The 21,126-nt window shown below is 55.9% G+C and overlaps 1 protein-coding gene across 1 annotated transcript; it reads right to left on the bottom strand.

Annotated features, from left to right (window-relative positions):
- Nucleotides 1–251: 251 nt before the first annotated feature.
- LOC310639578 (sodium-dependent proline transporter-like) lies at nucleotides 252–15,631 on the bottom strand. The gene is made up of 15 exons (XM_083361325.1): nucleotides 15,480–15,631; nucleotides 12,835–13,051; nucleotides 10,738–10,869; nucleotides 10,169–10,323; nucleotides 9,963–10,015; nucleotides 8,685–8,823; nucleotides 8,388–8,522; nucleotides 6,842–6,945; nucleotides 6,491–6,615; nucleotides 6,038–6,150; nucleotides 4,950–5,084; nucleotides 3,781–3,880; nucleotides 2,627–2,745; nucleotides 2,332–2,505; nucleotides 252–1,585 (listed from the first exon to the last, which is right to left on the bottom strand). Exons 1-15 carry the CDS (start codon nucleotides 15,537–15,539, stop codon nucleotides 1,433–1,435), a joined length of 1,914 nt encoding a protein of 637 aa, XP_083217451.1. The 5' UTR covers nucleotides 15,540–15,631; the 3' UTR covers nucleotides 252–1,432.
- Nucleotides 15,632–21,126: the final 5,495 nt, after the last annotated feature.

Below are 21,126 nucleotides of genomic sequence, written 5' to 3'. Positions count from 1 at the left end.
TGGTGTCCTTCTGGGAGGGCTGCGGGGGCGGCCAGAAGTGCTCTTCCCCCCTCCCCCCCGGGCCCAACCAGGAGATGGCCTTTCTTTCCTCTTAAGGGCCTGGGGGTGTTCTCCTAGGCAACAATCCTGCCTTCTTGGCCGGCGGAACTCTCCGCCACTGGGCGGAAGGTCCCACGCCAAAGAGCCCAGATTCCACGGCAGGCAGGCCAGCCTGGGAACACAACACGCAGCACACACAACGGCTCCTTGTCCTTTCCACTTAGGCACAACCGGTTTATTTGTCTGGTTTCCAGAAGGGTCTCTAAAAACGCTCTGACTTGGCTTGAGTTTGCGGTTCTCAGAGGGTGATGCTTTAGGAAGCCCCCCATGTGTGGGGAGGAGGGAGGGCACACTTGGCAATGCTGTGTAGTGTCTTCCTGTGCAGCCTGGGTGGGCGCCGGGAGCACCTGTAAGAAGACCCTTTAGAAAAACTGTGTGTGTGTGTGTGTGTGTGTGTGTGTCCATCCAGGGATCTCTGCCCAAAGGGCCCGTTGCCCATGTCCACTCCTGTCCCCGGTCCTTCTGTCACCCAGCTGTGGCCAACAGGCAGATGTTGCCGCTTTGTCTGCGGCTGTGGCACAAGAGGCAGTGCGGGAGGCTGAGCCGGCCCAGGGCGGCGCTGGGAACCTCCTGCCAGGGTGGAAAGGAGGCCGCCGTGAGCCGACTCCAAAGTGAGGCGCCAAGCGGAGGGCGTACAGGGAGTCCTCGACTTACGACCATTTGATAAATGACCGAGCAGCACTGAAAAAGTGACTTGCTTCCGTTTCTCACACTTAGGACAGTTGCTGTATCCCTGTGGTCACATGGTGAAAATTCGGACACTTGCCAACTGGGAGGTTCTTGGGACGGTTGCAGCACGGTCCCCTTTCGCGATCTTCAAGGAGGGGGAGCCAGATTCACTTGTCAACCGTGTTCCTAACTTAACAACTGCAGCGATTCACTTAGCAACGGTGGCAAGAAAGGTTGTAAAATGGGGCAAAGCTCACTTTAACTGTTGCCTAGCAACCGGCATTTTGGGCTGGATTGTGGTCGTAAGTTGAGGACTTCCTATACTCGGGGGGGGGGGAGGAGTGCCACAGGGCACAAAGTGCCAGTGGCCACTTAGACTTCGGAGACGGGGTGAGCCCGCCCTGAGAGGCCTCCGCAGCCCAGAGTCACTGCCTGATTGGGGAGTAGTGCAGCGATCTCTGGCCCGGCCCCCGGTCTTCTCTCGTGGGGGGCGGACGTGGGGCACCAGCATCCTCCAGGCCAGCCCTCCCGGCCAGCAACGGCAGCGTCACTTCCACAGCGTTGCTCCGGCTGCAGGCCCCTCCGAGGGATGGCAAAGGTGGCTGGTCACGTCCAGGCCGTAAGTGGACGGGCACAGATGCCCCCTGCTGCGCTGGCCGCAGAGTCAGGCCTCGCTGCGATCTGGCACTTGCCAGCTGCCCGTGAAGTCGCTCTCCGTCAAGTTCACGGTGTAGGGAACGTCGATGACCTGGTGGGGCAGCTCACGGGCCCTTGCAGAACGCCAGGAGTTCAGGGGTCGGATGGCTTTCCTAAACCGCTGCAATGACAGGACAGGAGACTCGCCCGCTTGGCCAGAGGCCAACTGCCCACCTCTGCCACCGAGGGGATCGCCAGGAAGAGTCCCACGTGAATGTGCACCAGGAGATTTCGGGAGAGGCAAGAGGGCGTGGGCTCTCCACACGGCCCTGGCAGTGTGTCCGCTTCCCAGAAGCTGGCTCCATTTTACGACCCAAGGTCTCCAGGAGTGCAAAGCTGCCCCCGGCTCTAGTATCAGCAGTGCTGCACTGGGGGGAGGGGTGTCTCGCCCTTCCCCCAGATTCCACCCTGGGAACCAAAGAGAATTCTGTCCGCAGGGGGGCTTGAGCAGGCCAGGGCAGCTGGCCCCAGACCGAAACATCCAGAAAAGACGTCACTTAAGGTGGTCTCTGGGGAGCATTTCTGCCCTCCTACCATCCAGGAAATCCTCTTTGGAAATCCCTCTTAACAGCCCTGCAAGGTAGGGCTGTATTGCAGACGGATGCAAGCTGACGAGGTCAGAAGAGCAATGTTGACGGGCTCCAGCATGATCCCCAAAGCTTGGAAGAATAAACCTTTGGTCTCTGTGACCGACCGATAGGATTTTGCAGCAAGGCTCCCCTTGGGGTCTCAGCTGTGGCATAGGAGGAACTCACCTGGAGCCCCCCCCCCCCGACTCAACTCCTTCCTGTCCTGCAGGTGAGAGACATGAGGTCTTCCCTACTGGCCGCCCTTCCTACCACCCACGGGCTGCTCTCCCCGACTCACAGCCGCCAGTGTCCCGGACTCCTTGCAGAGGGCAATGCCAGCCCAAAGCGGAATCTGAATGCAGCTCAGCACCCCCATGCAGACACCCAGCGCCTGGCCCCAGCGCGGGAACCGGTACGCCCCGTAGTGCAGCGTGGTGCCTGACAGGTCCAGGAAGATGTAGAGAAGAATGAACTGCGAAGGGAGCAGAGAGGACAGGGATGGCAAAGGGGTGGGAGGACGCCCCATTGCTGCTCAGAGTCTCCCCACAAGAGCTGTGGGGGCAGGAAGACCACAAAGCCCACGCCTGGCCTACCAGCAGCACGGCCGGCGTGACGATCGCCCAGCAGGCCTTGAAGTATGGCACCAGCTGACGGCACCAGGGCGGGCACAGCTGAATCATGTCGACAATGTCTTGGCAAAACTGGTTCACACCTGCAGGAAAGGAAATGGGTAGCGCATGACTGTGGGGAAGCACCCTTGCCGGTCCGTCCCCCTTGCTTCGGGTTTCTCTCGCGCATCCCACAGCACCCTCGGCCGGATGACAGCCTGTTGTGCACGGCCACTGCCTGGTTTTCTGATCCAGGGCGAAAGAGGAAGCAACTGCCGTCTTTAGTTTTTTTCTGAACCCAAACTGTCCCAGTCCAGATTAAGTTAGGAAGCATCCCAGCACTTTAAGGCCCGTGGACTTCAACTCCCAGAATTCCCCAGCCAGCATGGCTGTCTGAGAAATTCTGGGAGTTGAAGTCCACACATATTAAAGTTGTCAAGATTGAGAAATACTGGAGTAGGCAGTCCTTCTGGTCTCCTCCAACTCTTTCATTCACGGCTGGATGGGGAATTCTGGGAGTTGAAGTCCACAGATTAGATGCTATGGCTGGGAAGCCTTGCACTTTGCATATTAGTGAAAAAGGAGAGAGGGGGCAAAGCCCTCTCCTTCCCAGCACCGATGACGACGCGAGGTTACCCAGCTGGATAATGACATGTCTACAACCTAGCTCAGAGAGCACCAATGGGGGCCTCCTCCTCCTCCTCCATCACTTCCTTCTAGCACTGATGATGTTCCCTAGTTGGGTCCTCTCACAGAGGGCAATAGACCCATGATCCTCCTCCTCCTCCTCCTCCTCTCTGCAAACCCTCCTCCCTTACAGCACTGGTGATGTTCCCTAGTTGGGTCGTGAAATGTCTGCAAGAGAATCACCCGGCTCGGGGAGCACCCAGGATCCCCCATTTCAGCAATGCTTGATGGGGTGAATTCCAGCCTGTTCGCTGCTTACGTCCACTTTTTACACTGCGGGAAGCCTGACCTGACAGAGACCAAAGGTCCTTGGCACATGAACAAACCACTTATGCCAGTTTAGTGGCGAAGAGTGACGCGGTGCCCCACTCCCAGACAGCCCCACAGGAGGAGACCCTCCCGGGGAAGCCATTGGCTGCCTGGCAGGGCTTGCTCACCCCAGGCGGACTCACCGTAGAAGAAGGCTACTCCGAGGCACATGAAGAGCGCCACAATGATGAGGCCAAAGCTGGTGCTGTAGGCATCGATCAGGGTAAACCAGTAAATGCCGCCCTGGAAGATGAAAGCCACAAACGCCTGGCACCAAGCTGGGCAGAGTCCTGGAAAAGTGGGAAGAACCGGCCTGGACCTCCCAGATCGGTCTGCTGCTCTCCTTCCGGGGGCTGCAAGGGGGGCTTCCCCCCTCCCCTCCAATTCAGAGCCTGGACTTCATCGAAGCGGGATTGCAAGGATCCCCAAGCCCACCCGGGGGTCCCCGCAGTGGTTGCCCACAGAGCACAGGAGATGGTAATGCAAACGGTTCACCAAGGCCCCTTTAGCTGCTTTAAAAGGGGACTACATAATCCCTGATGCTGTGCTTGGTCAGTACAACAAAGGTTACATCACACAGAGGGTCCCAATCTAGTATAATCATTCCTGCTGTGTTCATGCAACAAACCAGGTCCATTCAGACGGCTCCTGCGAATGGTGGCTTAATGGGCTTGCCCAGTTTAGACCACCCGCTAAGGCAAACCCTGGATTCCTACAACACAGGCAACCCCCAACCCCACTTTGTTGCCTCTTTTACGGCAGGTCCCACCAAGAGACAAGGTGCTTTGGATTACACAGTATAGGTAGCCCTTGACTTATGACCATCACTGAGTCCGAAATATCTGTTGCTGAGAAATTTGTTATGAGCCTTGCCCCATTTTACAACCTTTCTTGCCACAGTCATTAAGTGAATCACTGCAGTTGTTAAGTTAATAACCCGGTTGTTAAGTGAATCTGGCTTCCCCATTGACTTGGCTTGTCAGAAGATCGCAAAGGGGGATCATGTGACCCCCCCCGGGACGCTGTGACCGTCATAAATATGAGTCTACCAAGGGGCTGGATTTTGATCATGGGACCCTGAGGATGCTGCAGCGGTCGTAAGTGTGAAAAGGGGTCATACGCCACTTTTTCCGAAGCCGTTGTAACTTCGAACGTTCACTGAACATTGTAAGTCGACTCCTGTAATAAGTCAGTGGATCTTGCCAACACAAAACGAGAAGTATATTGTGATAAGGAGGATGGGGGAAAGATGGGGTGCTTGAACACACACACACACACACACACACACACACACACACACACACGTTCTTACCTCTGTAATCAAGAGAAGGCCCAGCAGGTAGAAGGCCAAGCAAAGTCCTGCCAGAAATAAGACTTTGCGCCTCCAGAGGCGCAGCGACGGGAACTCGTCCATCACTGCCGTGGTGATGCCCTCCATGTTTCCAAACTGGCAGACAGGCAGGTGAGCATTAGTGGCTTTGCCAGGGAAAGTAGAGCAGACCCCTCCCCAAGAATCCCGAGCCGCCCTCTCAGATGGACCAAGAATGGACCAGAAGGTGGAGCCAGGATGTCCCACAAGACTCGGGGGGGCGCGCACGGGACAGAACAAGGCCGTGTGCGTGCTTCAAAAGCCATGCAGAAAAGATGCTTCGGAGCAGTCGGGATACGAGTGTCGCCCCTCTTTAGAGCATCTGCAACTATGGGGCTCATGAAAGCAGCAGAGTCTCTTCTCAAGCCCCTTTGGAGGATGGAAAGAAGATGCAGCTGCCTTAAAGAGCACCACTCGGATAGCAGAAACAACAAAACAAAACCCCTTTCATTTGCCTGATGATGTTTTTTCAGGCCCATTGGAAGGAAGGAGAACAAACGAAGCAGCATTTTAACGTTCAAACTAAAACGGTGATCACTTTGTGATTTTATTCTGCTTTTTTTTTACAGTCAGCAATTTCACTATTGCCGACACTGCAGAGAGTCCTCGATTTGAAGGAAGGAATGAAATCTGAAAGAATAGGGGAAAGAAGGGAGGGAGGGAGGGAGGGAGGAAGGAAGGGAGCAAGGAAGGAAGGAAGGGAGGGAGGAAGGAAGGAAGGAAGGGAGGAAGGGAGGGAGGGAGGGAGGGAGGGAGGAAGGAAGGGAGGGAGGGAGGGAGGGAGGGAGGGAATAAGGCAACCAAGAAGCTTCCTTGCCTTAAAAGTCACCTCAGTGGCCCAGAAGTTTGCTTTAGGGCCCCTGGCAGTCCTGTGGGAGACCCTCACCCAGATGTGCTGAGTGGGAACTGCAACAGACCTGAAGGGGCCAGCTGAGTCAGAAGCCACTGCTGCTTTTTGGTGGGGCTCTTACTCCCCCCTCCAACTTTACCTAGCTCCGTTTCTCCCCACAGCCGGGCTGGCTGCCACTTACCAGCGTGTCCACCCCCAGGGTGAGGAGCATCAGGAAGAACAGGATGGACCAGAAGAAGGAGCCGGGCAGCAGAGCCAGGGCCTCGGGGTAGGCCACAAAGGCCAGTCCCGGTCCTGAGGAGAGAGCCAGGGGTCACTCAAAGCCCTCTATCTTGCTTCGGCCAAATCTGGGCACGCCAGCGGGCAAAACAGAGTTTGGAGATGGAGAGGAGCTGTGCGGCTCTTCTCCACCCAATCCTGCGCTGCTCAGCCCCTCTTCTCCACATGACCTGCCCCTCCCCATCCCCACAGGAAAATAGGGGTGCCAAAACAGCCTTTGCTCTGGGAGTCGCCACCGGGCCGGGCTTGAGGAGCACCGAAGGGTTCCAGGACAGCCCGGGAGATCTCAAACCCTCGGAGAGAGACGGCCGGGGGCCCATCCAAGAGGGGGCTTCCCAACACCCCTCCCCCCTACCTGAATCGGCCACCCTTCCGACCGACACCTTCTTCCGCCAGGCCATGTGCCCGAGGACGGAGAAGATGGCGAGGCCTGCCAAGAGGCTGGTGCAGCAGTTTCCGATGCCGATCACCAGCGTGTCTCTGTGGGCGGAAAGAGAGAGAGAGAGACTGGTGGGGCTGAACAAGGGGGTGTCCTCTGGGCTGGGGATCCCGGGCTTTGTCTTCCCCACCCCCCAAAAAGTTTCCCATAGCAAGAACAAGTTGTGACGCTGGGCCTGTTTGATGCCAGAGACAACCCCCCCCCCAAAGTTTTTTCCCAGCGCAGCAGATCTGTGCACAGCTGGGATTCGGGCCAGAGAGGCCTCACCTGATCACGTTATTGTCAAACTTGTTATAGGAAGCCATGGAGAGCAGCCCGCCGAAGCCGATGCCCAGCGAGTAGAAGATCTGCGAGGCCGCGTCGTTCCAGACCTTCTCCAAGGGGAGGGAAAGAGACAGTCTGGGTTTCTCTCTCTGTTGACCCCTCCACTTGCACCCTCGTTTACTAACGTGAGCTGAGAAGCCTGGATACTAGAAGCATCAACGCAGCATGTAAGCCACAGTTGGTGCCTGCAGAAATACGGAAGGCTGAATTCTGGCTCACAGAATGTGTGAGCTCAGTTACTCATGGATTACTCAGAAAACATGGTTAAGTCCTTAGTGCTCTGAGCTGGGTGGTTTTCTTGCAGACGTTTCATGACGCAACTAGGGAACATCATCAGTGCTAGAAGGGAGGAGGAAGGAAGGAAGGAAGGAAGGAAGGAAGGAAGGAAGGAAGGAAGGAAGGAAGGAAGGAAGGAAGGAAAGAAAGAAAGAAAGAAAGAAAGAAAGAAAGAAAGAAAGAAAGAAAGAAAGAAAGAAAGAAAGAAAGAAAGAAAGAAAGAAAGAAAGAAAGACTGTGGGGTCCTGGGTGCTTTCTGAGCCTGCTGGTTTTCTTGCAGACGTTTCCTGACCCAGCTAGGGAACATCATCAGGGCTAATGAAGATGCTATGTCTGTTGATGTTCCCTAGCTGGGTCAGGAAACGTCTGCAAGAAAACCAGCAGGCTCAAAGCGCGTCAAGGACTCTAATGCCGAGCTACAAATATTTTCTTCTAAACCACTTTTCGTCAAACCGTGGCTTAATGTCTTCTGCAAAGCAGGCCAGAGAGTGCAGTCACGCCCTTAGGAGGCTTTGATCTGTAAACACACATTGGTGGCTTGCTCTTGGATCTTGTGCGTTTGTTCCTGTTAGACGTTTTTGTGCCAGCCATGGCAGTTCCCCCAAAAGGTCATCAGATGGGAGCAAAGAGGCTTCTTTGCTCCCACTGGTGTGTCAGGGGTCCCCGGCCCCTGCAGCCCCATTGGAGAGAGTTAATTGGCAAGGGAGGGGCTGAGGACCCCCATAAAAACCTCTGCTCAGGGGATGCTCTCCCCTTGCTCTCTTTGTTCTCTCTTCTGCTTGCTTGCTTGCTGATCCATGAGCTCAACCCAGGCACGGATGCCTCCATGCCAGGGAACTCTTTCTATTTACTTTATCGTTAAATAAAGCTTAATCTGATCGCATCCCTGCGTGCTGCTCTTTTTACTTGGAAGCACCTTAACGAACCATCGATCTTGTGAGGCCATCTCACAGTTCCATCAGACCCGGTTGAGACACCAGGGCTGAGCCGAGGTTGAAATCCAGCCCGCATAAAATGCCCAGGGTGGGGCTGGCTGTCAAGGCTCCCTTCTCCCCTTCTCCCCAAACCTCCCCACGAGGGGAGCCCCAGGCACACCTGAGCCGCTCTGTCTGCTCCTGCTGAGGCGGCCCCCTCCTGCCCCAGAGACCCCTGTCCCTCTGGGACCGGCATCCCCCCCCCCAACTGGAGAAGGCCCTCCTGCCCCTGGGCGCACCTGGGCGCTCTGCAGCCGGCTCCAGTCTGCGGAGAGGTAGAAGCGGATGCCCTCAAGGGAGCCCTCCAGCGTGGCTCCCCGGATGACCAGCACCACGAGCGCCACGTAGGGGAACGTGGCGGTGAAGTACACGATCTGGGCAGGGAGACAGCAGGGCGGCTGAGAGGGAGAAGCCCCCCGGCCCCGGTTGGAGACTGGCAGCCCCCCCAAGAGCAAGGCCAGGGAGGGGCTCCCCTTCTTGCCCCCTGGGCCAGGGCATGGAGGCCCCCAGCCCGGACCCCCCCCCGGCTGGCTCACCTTGCCTGAGCTGCGGATGCCCTTCAGGCTGCAGAGGAAGACGAGGGCCCAGGCCAGCAGCAGGCACGGCGCCAGGGACCCCCTCACGGGGCCCGGGTCACCCAGGCCGGTGCTGTGCACCACACCCAGCACCCGCTGGCTGGAAGCAGAAGAGAGGGATGGGGGAGGAGAGCAGGTGGCCGGGGGGACCCCCCTCCGCTCCCCGGGACCCTTCCCATCGGAGGGCGAGCAATACGGGAAGTCCTCGACTTAACCGTGATTCGGTTAGGGACCGTCTGATTACAAAGGCAGTGGGAAAAAGTGGCTGGAGGGGCGTTTCTCACGCCTGCGTGTCCTCAGGGTCCCCCGATCACAATTCAGGCGCTTGACCCACTGACCCGTACTTACGACGGTTGCAGTGTGCAGCGGTGTTGGTCACGTGACCCCCTTTTGCAGCCCTCTCAAGGGGGGCACCCACTTAAGGTGTTAACAACTGCAGGGGTTCCCATAAGAACGGTGGCAAGAACGGTTGTAAAATGGGACAAAATTCATTTAGCTGTCTCACTTAACAACAGAAAGTTTGGACCCGAGGATGGTCCTGGGTGGAGGACTGCCTGTAGTTCTCCAAGTAGCCCAAACAAAACGAGGCCCCCTCCCCCCACTGCCCCCTCCCCCTGGCAGCAGTGAGGAAATGGGGGGGGGGCAGCGGAGAGAGTTGGTTGCCCCTCCCTCCAACCCTGGCCGGGCTCCTTTGCTGACAAAGCAGCCGTCAGCGGGGCAATTTTGTTTGCGGTTGGACTAGATGACCTCTAAAGGTCCCTTCCAACTTATTATTATTAACCTCTTGTTTTTGCCATTTTTGTCTCTCTGTGCGTGTGTGTGATTGTGTGTGTCCCATGAGCTGTGTGCTTGGAGAAGCAGGAACTTCAACACAAGATTAGCAGAACAACAGAGCTGGGAGGGACCGTGGGGGTCTTCTAGTCCAGGGGTCCCCAACCGTGGCCGCTTTAAGACCTGTGGACTTCCACTTCCAGAATTCCCCGGCCACGGTTGGGGACCCCTCTTCCAGCCCAACCCCTTATTCAAGCAGAGCAATGGCGGTCCAGACTCGTCTTGAAAACCTCCAGGCTCAGTTCTAGGCTGGGTCTCTCCTCGAGGCTTGATCAGGCTGAGGCCAGGCCCTCCTCCCCATTCCCAGCTTCCCCCCCCCCGGCTGACAGCCCCCCCTCAAAAAAAGAGAGGGAGGCTTGTCCCAGCCCTCCCCGAGGTGCCCCCCCTTCCCACGAGGAGGAGACTCACTTCCAGAAGACCTCGCTGGGGCTGGCCGGGGGGCTGCGGGCCAAAGAGCCATTCTGCAAGGCAAGAGACCCTCCTGGTGGGGCAGGCAGCGCAGGGCCAGGGCCTCTTGGCCGGCCGGCTCCCCTCCTCTCCTTGGCCGAAGAGGGGGTCCGGCCTGCAGAAGCCCAAGGACGCCCTGCTGCTCTTCCTGCCCACCCCCCAAGTACCTGAGGCTGGCAGAGGGGCCGGTTGTGCGGGGCCTGGCAGGACCAGGGCAGGGGGCTCTGGAAGGACTGGCTGAGGTAGTAGAAGGTCCAGGCAATGATGACGTTGTAGTAGAGGGAGACCAGTGAGGAGACCACCAGCATGCCGACCCCGATCCCTGAGGAGGGTGGGGGGCATGTCGGCTGGCCGGGCTCCACGGCCCCCCTTCCCCAGCGGGGGAAGCCCCCCCAGGAGGGCGGAGGGCATTCCTCTGAGCCCCAGCAGCAGAGCACAGGTTGCTGATGGGCAGCGCCCGGCCCCCCTCCCCAGAAGCCCCCCAGGGCCCCCCTGAGCTCCCCCACAAGCAGGAAAGAGTACCTGGGGGCTGGCGAGCTGAGTTGGGGGTCTCCCGCTCGCAAGTCAGAGCGCTCCTCAGCAAGAGGGGGGAAAAATGAGACCCTTGGGGGGGCCCTCTCCTTTCCAGCCTCCACCTGGGCCCCTCCTGCTCCCTGGAGGCCCCACCTGGACGGAGGGGGACCCCCCCCTTGGGGGCTGGCTGCTCCGGGAGGCCCAAGGAGCCCGGGGAGCTTACCTTTCAAGAGGGGGCAGCACTTCCAGACGCTGAGGGGTCCGGTGGCCCCGTACTGGCCAAGGCTGAGCTCCAGCAGGAAGAGAGGCAGGCCCGTGAAGACCAGCATGATGGTGTAGGGAATCAGAAACACCCCTAAGAAGGGAACGCAGCGCAAGGAGGGGGGGCTTGGTATACGCCACCGGCCAATTCTCCTCCTCCTCCTCCTCCTCCCCCTCTCCCAGCACGGATGATGCTACCTAGCTGGGTCATGAAACGTCCGCAAGAAAGGCACCCAGCTCAGAGAGCGCCAAGGAAACCTCAGACCTCCTCCTCCTCCTGGCACAGATCCACGGGCGCTGGACTAACTCAACTGGGCACCCCCCTGAGAATGGATTCCCACTCATTTTAGAAGGAGCCTGGGGGGAAACGGCTGCGTTGGTGCTTGTGGCAATGAGGGCTTGAGGAAAGCTGCCTGGACCAGGGATCCACAGGAAAGATCTCCCGACCCATCAGGACCAATATGGATCCTCTAGCTCCGGGGTGGGCAACCTGGGCTTTTTTTATGACTGGTGGACTTCAACTCCCAGAATTCCTGAGCCAGCATGGGGGAACTATGGCCCCTTCATGACTCGTGGACTTCAACTCCCAGAATTCCCGAGGCAGCCTAGCTGGCTCAGGAATTCTGGGAGTTGAAGTCCATGAGTCATAAAAGAGCCCACGTTGCCCACCCCTTGGTCTAGGGTGAGTTCACCGTGACCCTCGTAGCTTAATCTTGACAAGGATGGAATCGCTTCCATGATTTCCCATCGTTTCATGAGTGGTCCCCACGATTTGGCTTAAGAGCCCCTCTTGGAGGACTTTTTTGGGGGAGGGGGGAGAATAATGATAGACATCGAGGTGTGAAATGGTTGGCTGGGGAGTTCTGGGAGCTGAAGTCCAGAAGTCTTCCAATTTGCCAGCTTTGGAGGTCCCTGGTCTAAAAGGCTTTTGTCACTTCGGTCCCTGCCTGGATCTTTTCCTTCTCCAAAATGGATTTTGCTCCTGGGTGATTGCTCAGTGCCACAGCGCCCCCTATTGGGATGCCTAGGAAAAGCCCTGTTGTTGACCCCATTCTCAAGGCAACTGTGTAAAAGTAAGGATACAGGATGGTTGGGTGGGGGTCCTTAGACGGGGAAGGATGGGGGTGTAGGCCTATGTGGAAAAAGGGAGATGCTACGGAATGGGCAAATGGTTGAACCACTGCACTAATTGCTCACAGACGCAATTTCAACTTGACAGCCTGCAAAGAACAAGAGAGCCGTTGGGATGGTTAAGGTCAGGTAGCTCAAGGGAGGGGAGGGAGGGAGGGAGGGAGAGCATGCAAGGAGCAGTTTTACTCCAGCTTTACAATGCCAGCCAAGCTTTCACCGTGTGGATCTTGCCCCCATGTCGCATGCACTGAAGGTGTCCAAGCATCCAATCTTCTGAAGAACAAGACGCTTCTCTTAGTGATGGTGCTCTCTTGCAGACGTTTCATTACCCAAACCAGGTGACCTCAACTGCACTAGTCATAGAACTGATGACGTTGCCTAGTTGGGTCATGAAATGTCTGCAAGGAAACCACCCAGCTCAGAGAGCGCCAAGCGCCCCTCATTTCAAGCCCCAGCTAGAAATATTCTCCTTGATTAGCTTCTCTTCAGAACAGAGTTTGGAGAAACACAGTTGTTGCAAAGAGGCGCAATGAGACAAGGATGCCGGTGACACATACAGCTGCTCAGGGCCTACAGTGACAATAAGAAAGGCAAGGGCAGAGCATTAAGCACCACAATCAAAGTTCAAGGCAGAATACTAATAATTTGAGATGGGTTGTGTCTCGCTTTAGCGGAAAGTAAGAGAGGACTTAAGCTCTGCATGAAAGGAAACGGAACAATCTACGTTAATATTAACTAAGAGGGAAGAGTTCAGGTCAACACGCTTACTGGGCAAATTCAGAGCAGGCGAGCCACCCTGAGTCTTTGGAGAAGGGCGGGATATAAATGGAATTAAAATAAAAAAATAAAATTAAAAAAAGAAATGAAAGTTTTGGATCTTTTTGCTTCCTTGCACCAGGTTGCCCTCTAGGATCCCACGCCCACTCACCACCTCCGTTGCGATAGCAGAGATACGGGAACCGCCACACGTTCCCCAGCCCCACACAGTAGCCCAGGCAGGAGAGCAGGAATTCGTACTTCCCGCCCCACGTCTCCCGCGGCTGGGAGGGCTGAGGGGCCGGGAGAGACGGCTGCGTCTGGGGCAGGACGGTGGCCGGTAGGCGGAACCCCTCCAGGCCGTCCCCGTTCAGCTGGGCGACTCCACCCTGCGACCGAAGGAGAGAGGAGGAGAAAGCTGGTCAGGAAGGCAACTGCCATTTGCCGGCGGGGGAATTCTGGGAGTTGAAAGCCACACAGCTCTGCAAGTGGCCGAAGTTGCCCAGGCCTGGCTTAGCGGGTCTTTGAGTTGGCACTGAGCCCTGGGAATTGCGGAGACGAGTCGTTGTGCTTTTCGTCAAGGGCTGTGGAGAAGGGGCTCGCCCTTGCCTTCTTCCCGGGGCGGAGAGGGAGGGACCGGCCCAAGGTCACCTTGCTGGCTTGGGGCCCAAGGAGGGAGTGGGACCAGGCTGGTGACCATCACGAGAAGCCCTCCTGGTTTCCAGCCGTGGCGCCTTCACCGCTGCACCAAGCAGGCCGGGGGTTTGGGGCCTCCAGAATCGGAAGGAGCTCGGCGGTTCCCCAGGTCAGCCACCCACCGGCTCCTCCGGGATCACCTCGGGGCGAGGCTTCCTTCAGAGCCCGGCTGCCCTGCGTGGGCCAGGTTGGCCCTCCCGGTTTTCTCCCCGCCTGGAGGGCTCAGGGGACCCTGCCTGACCGGCTGGGCCTGTCCAACCAGCAAGAAGGACAAGCGCCCCAGGCAAGCTCAGGAGTCCTCCTGCCTTTTGGCCCTTTCCTCCTGAAATTCCTGCATGGGGTGTGTGTGTCCTCGACTTACGACCACAATGGACCCCAACATTTCTGTGGCTAGGCAGGACAGTCGTTAACTGAGTTTTACCCCCATTTTACAACCTTTCTTGCCACAGTTGTTAAATGTGTGTGCTGCAATGGTTGTAAGTGTGAGGACCAGTCGTAAATCACTTTTTTTGGCTGCGTTTGTAACTTTAAACGGTCACTAAACGAATGTTGTAAGTCAAGGACTGCCTGTCAGGAGAACCCCAAGAACTCTCACATCCTTTTCCCACCGGCCAGGCCTTGCGGTGCTTTGATTGGCCCTGACCCAAAACCGAGGGGCTTCACCCCCCACGCCTGGCCTGAGGCAGGACGGGACCCCCAGACTGTGGCTGGCATGGGAGGGAGACCCCCGAGGGGCCGCATCTCTGTGGCACCTCTGAATGGGCTGGCGGGCAAGAGAAGGATTCCCCAAAGACCCTGTCTCCCCATTAGAGACCCTCCTGGATCAATCAGACAAAATCACAATTAATTAATTAATTAATTAATTATATGGAGCAACACGTAGCAATCATGCACCAAACTGTGACCAAAATTTTCTTTTTTTGTACATTTCCCCCTCCCCCAAAACTGAACTTTGCAAGATTTGCAAAAAAAATTGAGAAGCAACTAAAGTTTGACAAATTTGTCTCCATTTAGCACTGCAACTGTATCTTGGGACTGTTACGCTAAACACATCTGTTGGGCACCGAATGGTGCTCTAAAGCAGTAGATTTCAAATTCGGCCACTTTATTAAGATGCGGACCGGACAGTTCCTCTCACCCAGCGTGTCCCAGGCGAGCCAAAAGGTTGGACGCCGGAATGCACATACTTTAGTTTGCTTATTAATTTTGCTTTTCGCCTTTTTTCTTTTAAGAAGAGGGAGGAAACGCGCACTTTTTTTTCTTCCTCCCCAAATCAAAATTGGGACCCATAGGCCAAGGAATGGGGGTCACTGGGAGGGGGGACTTCCCCAGGATCGGGGGTGGGTGGGCTGAGACCAAGTGCAGGGCGAGGGGCTGCTTTGTCCTCCCTGGCCTGGAGCTTCCCCAGCTGCATTCAGAGCCCCTTTAGACAGCTTCAGAGCTTCAGGGGTTTAAAATCCAAGTAACCCTCCCAAGCGGAGACGCTGTCCTGGCCACCTCGCTGAAAAAGAGCACTTTCCGTTTTTTTTAAAAAACTCCAGAATTACCGAACAAGACTCGGAAGGGACCCCCGAGCTCCTCTAGTCCGACTCCCGGCTTAACAAAGGAGCCGATTTCTCTGGCTGGGCGGTCCAGAGAGCGATTCCTGCAGCTGGGCATCCCAGTTTGAATTTGGGGGCCAATCCAGGTTGGCAAACTTTCCCCCCCCTTTTCGCAGCGGGGCCCTTCCGAGCAACCGGCCCAGCCGCGGCTGCCTTCACACAACCAGGGCGGGCGTCTCCTTGCAGCGCGGGGATCCACCTGCCCGCCGCCGCCGCCGCCGCCTCCTGCCAAGCAGCCGAACGAACGGGCGGCTCCCGTCCCTGCGGCGCCGCGCCCGGCCCGGCTCTCCTCGGCCAAGCGGAAGGCTCGGAGCCGCCCCATTGCCGCCCCATTGCCGCCTCGCCGCCGCCGGGCCCAGAGCTGCTGGACTCCGGGCAGGGGGTCCGGGCTCCTGGCCACCGAGGTCGCAGGACCGAGCCGCGCCGGGCTGCCCCCACAACAACCATGCGGGGTAGGCCCGGGGAGGACCCCCCCCCGCTCTTCCCCCCACCCTTCCCAGTCTTCCCTGCCGGGACTCACCGGGCGGACGGGCGGAGCAGCGGTGGCCGCAGGAGGCGGCGGGGGCGGCAGCGGCTCCATCGGGCACCGGCGACTCGCTCGAGTTCCGGAGGCTCAGCCAGGCGGGCGAGGTGGGGCCAGGTAGGCCGGCCGGCAACGCACCTGGCCGCGCCCGCCGCTCACCTGGCCCGCCCCGTGGGAGGCGCCCCCGAAGCCGCCCGCGCCCCTCGCCTCCCCCGGGAGGTCTCCCACGCCGCTTCCCACGCCGGGAGCGGAGATGCGCGGACGGGCCAAGGGCGGGCGGGGTGGGGCCGGAGGAGCGGCTCCCCCGAGGCCAGCCGGGGCCCAGGCCGGGCGGGGGACGAGGGGGAGTGTGAAGCAGCTTTCACAAGAGATCGATGGAACGTTAAGGTGCTTCCAAAGTGAAATAGGCAGAATGCATAGATGCAGTCATTATGAAGCTTTATTCATCGGCAGGTTATATAAAAAGAGTTATATGGCATGGAAGCATCCATGCTTGTAAGATAGAAGATAGATAGGAAGAGAAGCAGAGCTAGAACAAAAGAAGCAGCCCCTGGGCAGAGGTATTTATGGGGGGTCTCGGCCCCTCCCTAGCCATAAAACTCTCTCGCCAATGGGGCTGCTGCAGGGGAGCAAAGAAGCCTCTTTGCTCCATCTGATGACCTTTTTGGGGAACTGCCATGGCTGGCACAAAACATGTAACAATTCCCCTTCTTGCCAGCCAATGACAGGGACCAGTGAATGTGTGTGAGGGGCAAGCAGGTGTCATAGACATGTATAAAAACATTCAGAAGGCCAAACACAAACGCTTACACAGAAGGTTGTGCCGGTCAATGGGAAGAGGTTTGGTGAACAGATCAGCTATCTGGTCAACTGTGTTACAGTGCTCTACACGTATAAAACCCTCTTTGACAAGCTGTCTGACATTTTTATAGCGTATGTCTATGTGGCGAGATCTAGAGCCTACTGCATAAGCCTCCGAGATTGCAATGGCGGCTGTGTTGTCCTCTAGAATTTGGATGGGCAGAGGAGGAGCTGCCCAGATGCTCGTTATCAGCTCATTGAACCAAGTCAAATCATTGGCCGTGTCTGACAGGCTGGCATATTCAGCCTCGGCCGTGGAGCAAGAAACAAATTTTTGCTGCCTAACATGCCAATGTATTGGGCAGCCATTTAGCAATATGAGTATACCAGAAGTGCTCCGCCTACTTTTGGTGTCGCCAGCCCAGTCTGCGTCTGAGTAAGCAGAGAGCTGGGCCGTCTCCCCCTTCTCTGGTTCCAGCACAAGGAGGGCATCGGTCGTGCCCCTGAGGTACCTAAGTACCCTCTTAACAGCAGTCCAGTGGAATTCCTTTGGGTGTTCCACATGCCTGGACAATAGATTTACAGCTAAAGCTATGTCAGGCCTGCTCCAATTGCTGATATATAGCAAGGAGCCAATCACAGATCTGTAAAGCGTGTTATCTGTGAACTCAGGACCGTCCTTGTGAGTATGGTTGTAAAAGTCGCTTTGCATTGGGCTGTGCGTAGGATTAGATTCTGCCATTTTGCATTTGGCCAGTAATTCCTCTATCTTTTCTTTTTGAGATAGAGCGAACCCCCCCTTAGTGGCCAAAATATGCACACCCAAGTACTTGTCAACCCGCCCCAAAGATTTCAAAGTGAACTTTTCTTCCAGGGCCTTGGCAAATTCATCACACCCTTCCTTGTCAGGTCCTACATATAGTAGGTCATCCACATAAACTAACACCCTTTCTGTGGTACCCTTTGAGTTGCGTGTGAAAACACATTTATCTGCACGGGATGCAGTGAAACCAACTCGTTCTAAACTTTTTCTAAGGCAGTCATACCATAGTTTCCCTGACTGTTTGAGACCATATAACCCTTTGTGGAGTAACCATGTATTTTCCCCTTCTTGCTGGTAGCCAGGAGGGGCCTTCACGTAGATCTGCCGGTCCAATTTGGCGTGGAGGTAAGCCGTCTGGATGTCGAATTGGAAGACTTCCTCCCCCAGAGCAGCTGCAGTCACGAGGGCGGTCTTGACGCTCTCTGCCCGGACAGTTGGAGAGTATGTCTCGCCATAGTCTTCCATATAGCGTTGGGCGAATCCCTGAGCTACCAAACGGGCCTTATACAGGTAGAGGCCATTGGCAAGTGGTTTTGCCTTGTAAACCCACCTTGTGCCAATGACTTTCCTCTCCTTTGGAGGTTGCTGGGGGGTGAAGACCTTGAGTTGTTTTAAGCTCTGCATTTCCTTCTCCATCGCGAGCTGCCATTTCTCCTGTTCTTCGATGGGCAGCTCCTGGATGTCAGAGAAGGATTTTGGGGTGACCACAACGCTGTTAACAGATGCGATGTGCCCAATGTCAATTCTCTTTGGCGGGATGCCTTTGTTGGACCGCTTTGACCTCCTTACCTTCTGCCACTCACCGCCTTTTTCTTCCGCGGGTTTCTGAGGCGTTGCTGGGGAACTGGACGGCTCATCCTCCCCATCTGAACCAGGTGGGATGACATCTTCGTCTTGTTCCACACTTTCGTCGGTGGCAGGGTATGTGGACGTCTCAGGTGATGTTGTAGTTGGTGTGCCCTTGCTGGGACGGTTGATATATGGGCTCAGATCATTGGAGTGTATCTGGGCCCAATTGGAGTCCTCTTCGAAGGAGGCAGATTGGGAAGTCACAATCTTGCCCCCTTCTCCCAGGAAACGGTAGGCCTTGGAGCCAGGAGCGTAGCCCAAGAACCTTAGTCTCTGGGAGACAGATCTCCCCTTCTTCCGCAGCTGCTTGGGGATGTGAACCCATGCATAGGACCCAAAAACACGTAAATGTCCAAGATTTGGTTTCCTACCATGAACTAGGAAATATGGGGTCTGGTTCACAACACTGCTCCAAGTGCGGTTTAAGGTATAATTGGCATATTTTACCGCTTCTGCCCAGTATGATTCTGCGACCCCTGCGTCTGCAATCAGACTACGCATCATAGTTTGTAGGACTCCATTTCTTTTCTCTGCCACACCATTCTGAGCGGGGGTGAAAGGCGCGGTAAGAAAATGGCGGATGCCCTTACGCTTTACCCAGTCCTGGAATTTTCGGGACATGAACTCAGCCCCGCGGTCGCTCTGCAGTTGTGCAATCTTGGTTTTATACTGGGTCTCTACAAGGTTGTAGAGTGATTTTATGGCGTCAAAGGCTCCAGATTTTTCTGTGAGGATATACACATGGCCGTACCGTGAAAAATCATCAACTGCAGTGAGAAAATACTGACTTTTCCCTAGGGATGGTGTGAAAGGCCCGACCAAATCAACATGAACTAGTTGATATGGGAATTGGGTCTTACGCAGTGATGTTTTTGGGATAGGCGCAGCTTTCCTCTTTGACTTCTTACAGATTGCACAGTCCAGGAATACCTCACAATCTTTGAGCTGGACTCCCTCAGCAAACTCTCCCATCTTTTTAACCACAGGGAAGCTTGCATGACCTAATCTTCGGTGCAAAATATGGGCACACTTATCGTGGAGTGGCTTCCCGACTGACACCCTCTTGGCTTTGGTAGCCTTGAGCGGTGCTTCAGGTGACAGCTGAGGTTGGGATTTCTTATCCACACTGCCTTGCTGTGGGGGCTTGGATGCAACCGCTTCACCCTTGCGGTCGTTAAGCAGCCTTGGGGTTGTCTGTGAGGCCCCTTCTAAGGGGGAGAAATATGGCAAATCATCTATGATGGCTATATTTCCAATGACCCTCTGGTCCCGGGTGACATGACCTCCCCCTTTGCGAAATAAAACTTCCACCCCGTCATCGTCACATAACTTGATAATGCTCAACAGGTTGTTGGCAATAGAGGGCGCGTGTAAGACACCTTCAATTTTTCCAAGCCCGGGTAGAGAAACCGTGCCCTCCCCAATAACCAAAGCTTTATCACCGTTGGCCACCTTGACAGATGAGTTAATTTTCTTTAACCTTTTAAAACCTTGACTCACATTAGTAATGTGAGATGAAGCTCCAGAGTCCAGCAACCATAAGTCAGTGGAGCTATCAGCTCTTGTGGTGGGGGCACAGGTAGACACAAGACTGTTAGTACTTTTGGCCCCGCCACGGCCCCTTCCTTGTCCCTTGCCCCTACCTTGATTGGGACCACGCTTGGGGCCTTGTTGAAAATGGGGGCAGTCCTTCTTGAGGTGCCCCTCAGAGCCACAGGTGAAACACTTGAGTAGAGCATTAACCCGCTCTGAGTTGCGGTGTCGTGTGTTGGCTGGCTGGCTGGTGACTCTGTTGTATTCTCCTGTATGTCTACGTCTGCTATCTTCGTCAATGAGTCTGCCCTCGAGGTAGGACAGAGGCATGGGTCCATCCCTGCCCCCTTCCAGGGAAATAATAAAATTGTTCCAACTTTTGTCCAGGGAAGCCACAATAACTGCGACCAAGTTCTCTTCAGGTATTCGGTAATTTTTGGACATTAGTTGCGCCCTGAGGGATTTTAATTTTCCAAGATGTTCTGCCATGTTGGCCCCAAACCTGAGTCTTGTGTTGTAAAACTCAGTTGTGAGTCTGGTGAGAGAACCCATGCTCTTGCTGTTGAATAAATTGTATAATAAGTGCAAGGCTGCGCAAGCTGTGAGTCCATCTGGAATGCTAGGGAACATATTATCATCGATGGACTCCATCAGAATGGAAAAAGTCTGTCTATGAAGCCACTCTTCTCGTGAGCTCCACGGGAAAGGTGGTGGGTTCAGGGCCATTTCAAGAATCCCATCCTTTAATAGACATACTTGCAAGTTTCTATTCCAACTGTGATAGTTCTCACCCCCAATTTTCAATTTTTCAAAGTTGGGATTCAACGGGGTGGCAATTAGAAACGTATTATCCCATTCTTGGAGCATTTGGGAGGTTGACATTGAAAAAAATGGTAAAGGTACCCCTCTAGTGGGCGTTGGTGGTACATTTCTCTGATTTTCAGATGGCCCCCCTTCTGGGTTAAAAAGCCCGTACTGGGCATGTCCGGAAAACACGTGATCAGGGGGTGGGCGGAGCCCAAGATTGCCGGCCGGCACTTGGTTTTTAAAATGCTCTGGAAATCCTTCCTGGAGCCTCCCCGGCCCTGGATTGCCTTGAGAAGCCCATCGTTGTTCCTGAAAACCTTGGGGATGGCTAAAGCCGATGCTGGAGGAGGGGGCCAACCCCCCCCCGAAGGCCAAGTAAGGAGAGCGCCTGGGCGGGGGCGAAAGGAAGACTGGGGGCCCCGGAGAGAGGGTCGGGGGCCTTGGGGAATAATGAGCAGTCTTATAGCCATCATAGCTCACGAGGGTTTCTGCTGGAGAGAGCCCAGGAGTTTGCATGTTGCTATGGCAGGATGCCAGGGGTTGCTGGGCCTCCAGACTAAGTTGAGGCCTTTCTTTGTTAGAAAATGTGGGCGCACAGGGGGCTGCCATCTTGCTTCCGGTGCCGGGCCATGCGGTCTCCCTGGGCGCAGCCATCTTGTTTCCTGTTGCCCCAGGAAGCTGGAGGTCACAGTTAGGCAGGGGATTTCGCGCCGAAAGCCCTGGGGTCCCGGGGTTACTCAGGGTGGCAGGCGCCATATTGAGGGGCCTCGTGGTGGCTGAGGGGGGGCTTACCCGGCATCCACAGTCCTTCTGCACTGATGTCCTCCGTGG

The sequence above is a fragment of the Vipera ursinii genome, assembly GCF_947247035.1.
Source record: "Vipera ursinii genome assembly, chromosome: 4".
Classification (NCBI taxonomy): Eukaryota; Metazoa; Chordata; class Lepidosauria; order Squamata; family Viperidae; genus Vipera; species Vipera ursinii.
This window is presented reverse-complemented; position numbering and strand designations above follow the sequence as displayed.

Coding starts and splice junctions, on each gene's coding strand:
- LOC310639578 (XM_083361325.1), bottom strand. CDS start 15,539: ATGGAGCCGCTGCCGCCCCCGCCGCCTCCTGCGGCCACCGCTGCTCCG. Junction 8,523..8,684: donor GCATCCGCAGCTCAGGCAAG/GTGAGCCAGCCG, acceptor CTCCCTGCCCAG/ATCGTGTACTTCACCGCCAC. Junction 6,946..8,387: donor GCCGGCTGCAGAGCGCCCAG/GTGCGCCCAGGG, acceptor CCCTTGGAGAAG/GTCTGGAACGACGCGGCCTC.